The sequence below is a fragment of the Arxiozyma heterogenica genome, assembly GCF_036370985.1.
Source record: "Arxiozyma heterogenica strain weizmannii chromosome Unknown scaffold_5, whole genome shotgun sequence".
Taxonomy (NCBI): Eukaryota; Fungi; Ascomycota; class Saccharomycetes; order Saccharomycetales; family Saccharomycetaceae; genus Arxiozyma; species Arxiozyma heterogenica.
In genome coordinates, this window is record NW_027042658.1 from 820,415 (window position 1) to 831,601 (window position 11,187).

The window sequence follows — 11,187 nt, forward strand, 5'->3', positions numbered from 1 at the left end:
ACACTTAAAATAGCTTACTTATCTATGTACCTATACAGATGTGTTATATCGTTTTTATTTTGAAATATATATATCATTATGCGTGCCATACTACTTCTAATTAAATATATTCTTGTCAAAATAAAACCACCTCTATTATTCCATAATTATACTGTTATAAAATTTTCCTGATCATTCTCCACATGAATGCGATAGTTTAAAAGATATCATGAACCTGCTCCGAAATTGTTTTTTGCATTTATCACTACTAATTAATTCAGTCATATTTAAAAGGAAAAATATAGGATGAAGATAATGATCAAAAAAAATTTTCGTTAGTTACATATTCACTTCCTTCCAAATGACTAGTTTCTTCTACTATATCCGAGGATTCTGCGTCAGACTTTACTGGCTCATGCTGTATTATTGTATGACTCTCCAAAGTGGCATGCTTATGTGGTTTTAACATGACAAAGAAGAACAATACGATGACACAAAGCGTTAACAATAATATTAGTTTACATTTCTGAGTTCTCTTTTGATATCGTGTAGCTCCTTCTAAATGTTGATTGGCTCCCCGTAATTCAACTACAGTATTCTCTAAATTATAATCAATTCTATCTACTATAGTTCCTTGGTTAATAATCAATGATTGCATCTCACGAAATATTACACTTACCTCAAATACACCATTAGCAAGTTGTGCAATCTCTTCATCTCTTTCTTCTAATAATCGTTGATTGCTATTAGTAAGCGCCTGTCTTTTCAATTGTTGTTGTTCTAAAGTATGTCTTGAATATTCTTCGATATCTTCATTACCACCACCTTGGCTGTTACCGATGCCTTGTGAATTCATTTGATCTTCCTCCTCCATCATATTTAATACTAATTGAGATGATTCTTTATCATTTTTAGGAAATATAGGTTTCAAATCATCTTTATTTAAAAATTTCAAATAGTTGTTTTGTAGTACCCTAAACTTATTACTTTCCCATCGAATCTTTTGGGCATACCCCTTCGTCATGTTGTCTAGAATGATTAGTTCAGTTCTATTCAATTGTTTCCCATTTGATATCTGTGTAGAATAAATAGACTCTAATTTTTTTATTATATTATAACATTGTTGAAATAATTGCAGTATGGAGACACTTAAATCTTCAATTTCTCTTGCATCATGACTCTTGTCATCAAATCCAGGCAGTGAATTTTGTCTATATAACTTCATCAATTGTTCCATTTTTAAACTAGTCTCTTTTAAATAATCATCAATATCTCTGGCGATATCAACGAATAAAGGTGGTAATGTTCCTCTATTTAACCTTTTACTAACGTCATTATTTGTTGTACTTAATTCAGTCAAATTATCTAATTCAATGTCTTCTATATTATTATATCCATTTTCCAAAAATGGATCAGATAAAGGTATTGAAGTGCCTAAATTAGATTCTTCATCATAATCTATATGAGTTTTGTCAGCGTCATTACTTTCCCTGGCAAAATGAGGGAACGTTCTTCTGTATGAAACATATAAATTAGTTCTATCCCTAAACATATTCAGACAGCTGTAACAAATACAATATGAATCAAATAGGAATAATCAACAATATTTTGATATATGTTTATTTAGTGAAATAAGTCTGAATGAAACCTTTATTTTCAATCTGGTTTTTTCTTTTTTTTTTTTGTTGTGACTATTGAACAAAAATACCTCCGTTTGACTTAACTTAATTCAATCAATTAGTAATTCTTATATTTCGATATTAAAAAAAAATAGTTTGTACTGTCGTCTATAGTCTAGTTAATATATTCTTACTGCTTTACACGCACTTATATGTTTATACTTGCATATATATACTGTTATATCATGTATATTGACCATCTCTCTCTTCATATAATCACGTTTCTCTTTCTGCTAGGAAACAATAGTATGGAGGTAGAAATACAACAAAACAAAATGAAACCCTAAAAACTCAAACCCTAAAAATAGACCCTCAAAAAACTGAAAATCTAAACCCTAACATTTTAAATCTTTCCAAAATAGAAAATAATCCCAATACAGTAATTTTGTGTCGATATTAATTCAGTTTTGAACATGTTAAATGATCTACCACTTAACATCATCAGAGACAGTAAAGTTCCAACAGTATCAAACGCCATCTTTCACTTTCATTTACTGTCCTTATGAACATTGAATATTTAAAATACTGTCATCATTATACACTCGGATATATAATACAAGAAATTGGATTTGTTCTTTTTGAAAACTTGTTAAGACTCATCAAAATTTATTAAAGATTTCAGTAAACTCTTTTTTCCCCTGTTTCTCTAAATCAACTATTTCTGTTTGAAAACATTCACTGCTTGGCTATCCAATAATTAAGAATTTATTAAAATACATTATCAACCTTAAGAAAACCAGTGGCAATTTTTTTTAACTTATTATTCATTCATTTCTTCTGTTTTGTTTTCTGCATAGAGTTATGTCAAAATTTAATTCTAATTCAGATTTGGAAATTACAGAGGTCCATAAAATTAATAATATACCTTCAAAAAATGTAAATACTTCAGACTCCAACATATGTTCAGAATCATCACTAGAGCAAAAAACAGAAACCCATAACATTAACTCCAACTTTAAAAATAATAAACGACAGATGACCTTTAATGATTTCAAATTAGTAAAAATAGTTGCAAAAAATAAGAATAACAAAAATTGTGATACCATTGATAAAGACAACAATTTACTTCGAAAAACGAACAGTGCAGCTATTTCTATATTAAAGAAAAAAGCTGATGACGCTCTTAGAAGGAAGAATAGTGATAAAGATAATATCAAAAGGTTAGATGATGATAATAACAAAAAATTACATCCTAACAGTGAACCAGACATAGACCAACAACCTAAACAAAAAAAAGCTAAATATATCAAAGCTAATAATAATAATAATAATATTGCTGATAGTAAAATCTACGATACTATTAAAAAATCTGGCACTGAATTAAAGATCACAGTGACATTAAATGGCGAAGACGCTAAAAAATCAGACGTAGATTCTGATAATAAACAAATTTCCAAACATATTGGGACATCTTCGGTGACCACAAAACTAAGCAGAACTGAAAAGACAAATAAATCAAATAATGCTAGTAGAATTAATAAAAATACGCAACTACCAAGAGACTCTACAAAAAATAAATCACATTCCAACTCCGATTTATTAATACCCACCGAAAACAATAATAATGAAGGTAAATCAAAAAAATATAAACCAAGATTGCAAAATCAGATGAGTTTACTAAGTCTTAAATCAACTTCAACACAGATCAATGAAAAAGATCTATTTACTAAAAATTGGTGTTCAGCTATTCCATTATCAAATTGTCACTATAATACACCAAATGAGTATACCTGGAAGACAAATTTTGAAGAACTTTGGAAACAAGAATGCTTTATTTTTTTTAAGCCAATACCATATGCAGGTAAAATTATCAAAATAATGTCATTTATAAACAAATTCCGAAATTATTTAAACAGTAAAGAATTACTTACACTATCATTTCAAGATTTCGAAAATGGTTTAAACATTAATGAAAACACTACAGAAATATCTGAAATTAAGCAATGTCAAGATAAAATGAATTATTTATTTTACACATTGTTGAGACTGTTATTTGATAATGCCATTGAACCTACAACTTTAAATCATTTCTTGACATTGCGTAATCCTTTTAGAAGATACATTGCAACGTTGCGTAAAAAATGTTTTGAATGGGGAATTGTAAAAGAATGGAGGTATATTGACAGTGGTGGTTTTTTTACACCTGGATTAGATAAACTTGGCTTATTAGCATTAAATCCAACAGATAGACTGGTTATTTTGGACAGTTTAATAGTATACCTTTTGGTCCAATGTTCACTCATTCATAATACAATTCAGGATTGGAATCATACTAAGAAAGATTTAGGTATTAAAGATGATAGTTATTATGCAACACGATATTTGCTTGAAGGACTACCTCAATCACTAAAAACATTTGAATCATTATGTGACCAAGTCCAATTCCATTTAGAAAGAAAAAGAGTAAATATGATTAAAAAAAAAAGACCGATGAAAAAAGAATTCAAAGATCAATGTAAAGTTTTAAAAGAATGTAAGGATCTACTGAATAACCTAGATACACATGAGGGTAGAAGTAAAGCTATTATTTCTTTGTATGACAAATGGTTATTGCTATTCAAAGGATTAATATTAGACAATCCATTAAACAACCCATATGACAATAATTTATATTCATTAAGACTGCTAGATTTTTTAATTGGTAGTATACCAGGTGTTGGTGAATTATATTTACCACAATTGCATATATCACATTCATCTAATGATTTCAATATTTTTAAAGATGCTATCAACTTATTGAAACTCTTTGAAAAATTTAATTCTAAAAAACTTGAGAAATTAACTTTATTCAAGGAATTTTATAGCACAGTAAGCAGTCAATTTAAAATTCTATTCTATGATAAGAAAGGAATAATATCTGAACTTTTATCCAATCCCTATGAAAACAATAATTTTGAAAACACCTACTGGTATGAAATATCTAATGACACTACATCTTTACAAATCTTCATTGATAAATTAGATGAATTTATTGATAAATATGGAACAGATTGTAATCTCGTATATAACCAAACTAATTCAGATTTTTTTCAGATGAAAGGGCACATTATGAAATTAAAAGACTATTTATCTAATATCATTAATATTCTAAAAGAAATTGAAGATTCAAGAAAGTTATGCAAGACAATAGAGCCTGGAAAGAGAAAGTTAAGAAGTAGTACCAGAGGAGCACATATATCAGTTAAAAAAAGGCAAAATGAGATATATGAAGCTGATGAATATGATATCGAAAAAATACAGAAAACAAAAGAAGAAGAGGCAGAACTGATTGATAGTGATTACTACCAACAAAATGAGTTAGTGAGTGAATATGGAGAGGAAGAAAAAGAAGATGTTAGAAGATGTAAGAATAACAGTAAAAGGTGCCAAACAAAAATATAAAAAACAATTTAATGGATTTATTAATTCTAACTTCTACTCAAAAATTTGTTTTTGAAAACTTTTTAAAGAAAAAATGAACTTATGACTATAATAATAGACACTTATAATGCTAATTTTATACAAAATTTCTTAGTATAAACATCTTCAAGATATCAAATACAACATTAATAATTAAAAACCTTATCTATGTATAATTTTACATTTCACTTGATTTATTAATTCAAATGCAAATATATAGACACTTCACTTTTTTCCTTTTTAAATTTCTTAGGAGATATTAAAGTGGCAACAGTCCATCTTAATAGGTCACCCTTATTTGGAGGTCATGTATTTTCAGTCTTTTTTGAATTACCCTTTAATATATCTTTATTCTTAGCCGCTGCTTTAACAATTAATGCAAATGCATCCTGTGTCAAACAAGATTTGATTCTTTGTTGGTCTTGCGTCAATTTCACCATCTTATTTTGTGTTTGAGCCGATAATTCTCTTAATGATTGTGTTATAGATTCAATAGATGCCAACGGAAATTCTTCAATGTCAAGATCTGTTCCATTTTCTTCGTCGTTTGAAAGATATAGATTTTTCAATCTTCTAATTCTGTTGTTAATCATAACTAATTCAATAGCATCACGAAGCTTACCACGTAAGGAGAAACCTTTTCTAACATTTGGTAAGATATTAGTATCCTTATAATCAATACCTTTACTGGTTATCCATTTATCTTGTAATAACTCTGAAGCAGTAGGCCTCTCTTTTGGATCTAATGATAAAGTTCTTAAGATGAAATTTTTAGCTTCTGGAGAAATATCATCCCAATATGGAGAATGAAACGTAACTGGATACTTGTGGTTTGTACACTCTTCTAGAAATCCTTCAACATTCTCTGCAAGAAATGGTGAATAACCACACAATAATGTATATGTGATGACACCTAAGGACCAAATATCACAAGGCTTGCCGTGTCCTCTATCTGTTAACACTTCTGGTGCAACATAACCTAATGAACCCGCTGCATTGTATATCAACTCATCGTTGTCTTCTAATTTTTTGGCAATACCCAAATCTGCAATAACTACTGATGAATCTGGAGATTCATCAATATATAGTACATTTTCTGGTTTTAAGTCTCTATGGACAATGTTCTTTGAATGCATATATTCAACAGCTTTCAATATTTGCACCACAATCTTAATTGCATCAAATTCTGTAAATTTCCCCCTTTTCAAAATTCGATCGAATAATTCACCACCAGTAGCCAATTGAGTAACTATGTAAAATTTATCCTTAGATTCAAACCACCCTTTAAATTTAACAATATTTGGATGATCCAACTGATTCAACATGGATAATTCATCATATAATGTTTGTACTTCAACGCCTTTCTCTTTTAAAGCCTTTTTCAAGATGACTTTCACAGCTACATCTTCATTTGTAGACAATTTTTTAGCCTTTCTAACAACCCCAAACGTTCCTGCACCAAGAGTCTTTTCAAATTCATAATTTGATCTATTAATATAAGACTGTGGTTGACCTGCCAATCTAGTTATAAATTTAGAAACTATATGACCTTTGACATTTTCTGGCTTAACAATACCATCACTACCCACTTCCTTTGACATCTTCGTTCTGTTTCTTTCTGATTTTTTGTTGTCACTGACTTTGTAATATATAATACTATTGTTTTTTGTAACAACCTATGAATATATTTACTTATTAAAGTATACGGTTGTTTGATCTGAGCTTCCCTTTACCTCTTTCTCCCTATATTAATATATGTCTTTCAATGATATATTAAACAATCTTTTTAAGATTACACAATAACAACTGATTTTGTCAATTAAACACTTAGTATATACCAAATAATATAGGTTGAAAAAAACCAAACAGTGATCATGTAATTTTTTTTAAGCAAACAAGATGCGCTTTCAAAAGTTTTCCTTATCCGTTATATTTTCTCTTTTATCAAATTTCCAACTAAGTTTCATAATGCTATTCAACATGTGAAAAATTACAAACATTCAAAAATTATCGGAAGATAAACAGAACACTTTTGCTAACAGATATTGTGTATACCATATAAACAGGTGTAATACACAGAACAAATAGTATCATAAATATGCATTCACGGGCCAACGATTTTTGATTAATTAGTCTGCTAATGGACGTTTTCTAAATATAAAAAACAGAATATTAATTTTTTTTAAAACAAATTCCATGGTTTGTATATAATACATACATATATTATAACAATTTTTTTGGTTACTTTTCACCAAGCATATCTTTCAGTTGTATATAATACACCACCAGCTAGCTCAACATGACTCATTTCTATAAGAATATTTAAATTATCATTCATTATCAGCGACAGTCTCTTCCTCATCGTCTGATGTGCCATTTAAACTTAATTGGAAATAATCATTTGCATTATTCGCATCTTGTAATGTACCCAAGTCACCTGGTGTCATGTATACAGCATCATTAACAGTATGGCCTCTTTCTCTTGGAGAACCTGGGACACTCATAGGTCTTGCAATCTTAATCTTTCTCGAACCAGGCAAAGAATCCATGTTTGTCACGCTAACATCTTGATCAACTAAATCTTTAAATTGACCTGGATATGATCTTCTTAAAGCAAGCTGTCTTGCTTTCAAATATTCAAGACCCATTCTCCTCCAATCTAACAAATCGGATAATCTTTCTGTTCTATTCCTTTGATTTATTCTTTGTCTTCTTGTCTTCTTACAGAAATCTTCCATGTAATCGACTAATTGTTCCACTGATTCTTCTGGATTCTTAAATCTACGATCTACAATATAAATACCATAATCTTTAGCTTGATCGGTATCAATTAAATCCTCCATATAGGCACCAAAACCAGATAAATTAGTAGTAACTGAAGGAACACCCATAACGGTACATTCAGCTGGTGTATAACCCCATGGCTCATAATAGGATGGGAAGACACCCAGGTGACAACCACGAACAAATTCATCATAATCTAAACCAAGCACTGGGTTATTAGCATTCAAGAATTCTGGGTGGAAGATGATCTTTACCGGATCATGTGGACTGTTAAATAATTGAACATGTCTGATCTTATTCAAAATTGGATCATTAGCGTCGTCAACCATATTGTGTGTAACTACTGGAGGCAGCTCATTTGGAGCCCTTCTTAGACCAAGAACTCTCTTCTTTAATAAAATCTTATCTGCCGGTTTAATCAGTTCATCTAAATTGGTTGGCAGCTCTGTTTTAGTTCCATTATTTGGATATCTCATTGCATGTTCAAAGATCCTCTTACCAATACTTTTTGTTACTTCATTGACTGTATTCTCTAAGGCCTTAACAACGGCTTGTGATCTCAACTCTTCCACAGTGAATGACTTAGTCTTCGCTGGCATAATAATAAAAGCAATAACTGTTTTTTTTGAACCAGAGACCTTTAATCTATAGTTCAAACGAGCTAAAGCCTCTATAAACATATCAGCACCCTTGTTTTTAAATTCATACCTACCAGCAATAAAGAAATATAAGGTGTTATCCAAATCAAAGTCGAACTTACCGTGAAAATGACCTCTAACAAAATCATTAATCTTTTCCTTCTTTAACGCATGCAAATTTTGGAATTCATGGACTGCTTGGAATTTGACTACATTAATACCATTTGGTAAAATACCATCTGGCTTTCTCTTCAAAAGATGCTCAGCTTCCAGTGCAGTAATCTGAGAAACAGTTGTGAAGACATCTGCAGTGTGAGCAGCAGCTCTCTCAATACAATATCTATGATAAATACCTCTTTTCCCAGCTTCTTGATCAACATCAAAGTATTGTAAATTGTTATAAAAATCAACATCACCGGCAGCACATAAATATCTACCTAATAAAGTTGCATGAGTAGTGAAAATTGTAACTACATCAATTCTTCTTTTTCTACAAAGTGGTGCAGCCACACTAGCCAACCATTCATGAAAATGAGCAATAATTGCATGGTATTGATCTTCTGCCGCCAACTCACCAAGGAACCAGGCTACTGTATAGCCCAATAATATTGCATCATTCGTTTCAACATCATTTTCTGGCGAGGGTATACCAACAAGAGACCATAAGTCACCTTTCCATTCATCCAAATAATGTCTAACAGAATCCAAGTCGAATAATAATACTCTTGGACCGCCTTCGATTAGCCATCTACCATAGATGAAATGTACACCACGAGATTTCATGGATCTTAAAGTATTTTGAATGGATTTAATCTTATCTGGAAAGACCTCATCTGATTCCCAATCTTGAACTTCAACTTCACTTTGATAAGTATTTTTATTCAATGGACCAATTGCACAATAATCATCCTTGTACTGAGCCACAGTGATCGGAGCTTTAGACTTCAAAACGGAATAAATACCACCTACTCTATTAGCAACTTCAGTAGCTACTTCAAACAAAAGATGATTTTGGATACTACGAGTCATGCCGTTATAATATCTATATTATACTATTATGATACACTTAAGACTTGGTGATATGAAAAGGATAGAAATATACTTAATACGAAAGTCTACGCTAAAAAGTTACCCAAGACACACAAATCGCTATCCTCGAAAAACAAGGGTACGTTTGCTTAGTTAATAACTACTACCTAAAAATTTTCACACACACACACATATATATATATATATATATACATATATATATATTTGTATATATAACACCAGTAGTTATTACTGTTTAAGATCTTTGATCTCGAGAAAGGACACGAAGAAACAAATTAAAAAAATAAAATACAATATATTAACAGCAACATCAACAATAGTAGTAAGATCAGTTTATTGTTATTCGACCTCACCCTTTGTTTTTACTTGTCCCTCTTGTTAATTCTTCGAGGAAAACCCAGTTTAAAAAACTATATAACATCGTTATAAGTCGACTTGTCTAGACATCCCTTTTTTTCCTTTCTTTTTCCCCTTTTCTTGTCAAACCAATCAGCCGGAAAGAGCACAAATAATCGCGGGAAACTCGACATTCCCTTACTCCACGCAAACACAGGATACAGAAAACAACCTGTTTTTTTTTTATCGATTTTGTGCGGAATAGCAACAAAAATAAAGAGTAAGCGAAAAATAAGGGTTATATTACCCACAATGGTAAATTTACAACACTTCCACTTTCTCTTTGCCCCTTTCTTTTCTTCTTAGTATAAAATTTGAGAAGTTCCCTTCAACATGAGACATATTATCCCTTTTGTATTTCCTTTTTTATTTTTTTTTTCTTTTTCAGTTTGTCTATTTGTTTTTTCGATTACCTAATTTATTATATAAAACTTATCCAGGGAACAACGAAACAATACCTGTAAATTTTTCACCTGATTGTTTAAGAAAAACAACACTCCTGGAATAGAACATATTAATACTTTACATTAAAAGAAAAGAATCATGTCAATATAGGTACGTTTAAGAATAGAACTAATCAAAGGATTTAGGCATATTTTTAAAATAAGATTCTGATTAGATAGATTCTTAATATTATCTAGTATTGTTGCTTATACATTACAACTAGGTATAATGCGCGAGATAAAACAAAGAAAAGTAAACAATTAATTATGATATCTGTGTTATTTATAATGTAACTTTACTAACACACATACAACTATGCTCGAACATTAAATAATTTAATTATTAGTTCATCTTCTTTTTAGTTATTATAATGCAAGTCTCCTCCTTGATCCTTTTATGTTTTCATGCTTTGAAAAAATTATAGATCATTGGAGACACTGGGAAAATATTGTTCATATAATGTTAATTCAGTATTTTTTAATTAAAACAACTTTAGTAAATATCTACATCTATCTATCTATATATATATATGTGTGTGTATTTGTGTGTGAGCAAATGTATTGCTCAATCTTGATTATGCCGTATTCATCTAAGTGTTGAAAAACCAAATATTAAAACAATACAAAAAAAATAGTAATAAAGAACAAATACATTATAAATTTATAAGATCATAATCATATACGATAACAATAAAAATAATTAAAATTACATAAGCATATTAGTATTTTAAATGATGTTTTCTCTTTCTTTTTTTCTTTTGTCTTTTTTGATTTTATCTAAAAGTCCAGATTAAATATCTTTTCTATTATTTCGATGTT

General features: G+C 29.9%; 4 protein-coding genes across 4 annotated transcripts; 1 reads left to right on the forward strand and 3 right to left on the reverse strand.

Moving 5' to 3' along the window:
- Positions 1–298: 298 nt before the first annotated feature.
- On the reverse strand, positions 299–1,531 carry TLG2 (t-SNARE syntaxin TLG2; the record flags this gene model as incomplete). Its single annotated transcript, XM_064860681.1, has 1 exon — positions 299–1,531. One exon carries the CDS (start codon positions 1,529–1,531, stop codon positions 299–301), a length of 1,233 nt encoding a protein of 410 aa, XP_064717698.1.
- A 928-nt stretch (positions 1,532–2,459) lies between these two features.
- On the forward strand, positions 2,460–5,039 carry ESC8 (Esc8p; the record flags this gene model as incomplete). Its single annotated transcript, XM_064860682.1, has 1 exon — positions 2,460–5,039. One exon carries the CDS (start codon positions 2,460–2,462, stop codon positions 5,037–5,039), a length of 2,580 nt encoding a protein of 859 aa, XP_064717699.1.
- A 323-nt stretch (positions 5,040–5,362) lies between these two features.
- On the reverse strand, positions 5,363–6,658 carry CMK2 (calmodulin-dependent protein kinase CMK2; the record flags this gene model as incomplete). The annotated part of the gene is made up of 1 exon (XM_064860683.1): positions 5,363–6,658. The coding sequence occupies one exon, from the start codon at positions 6,656–6,658 to the stop codon at positions 5,363–5,365; it is 1,296 nt and encodes a 431-aa protein (XP_064717700.1).
- Positions 6,659–7,387: 729 nt separating this feature from the next.
- GSY2 (glycogen (starch) synthase GSY2) lies at positions 7,388–9,508 on the reverse strand (the record flags this gene model as incomplete). Its single annotated transcript, XM_064860684.1, has 1 exon — positions 7,388–9,508. The coding sequence occupies one exon, from the start codon at positions 9,506–9,508 to the stop codon at positions 7,388–7,390; it is 2,121 nt and encodes a 706-aa protein (XP_064717701.1).
- Between the last annotated feature and the right edge of the window lie 1,679 nt (positions 9,509–11,187).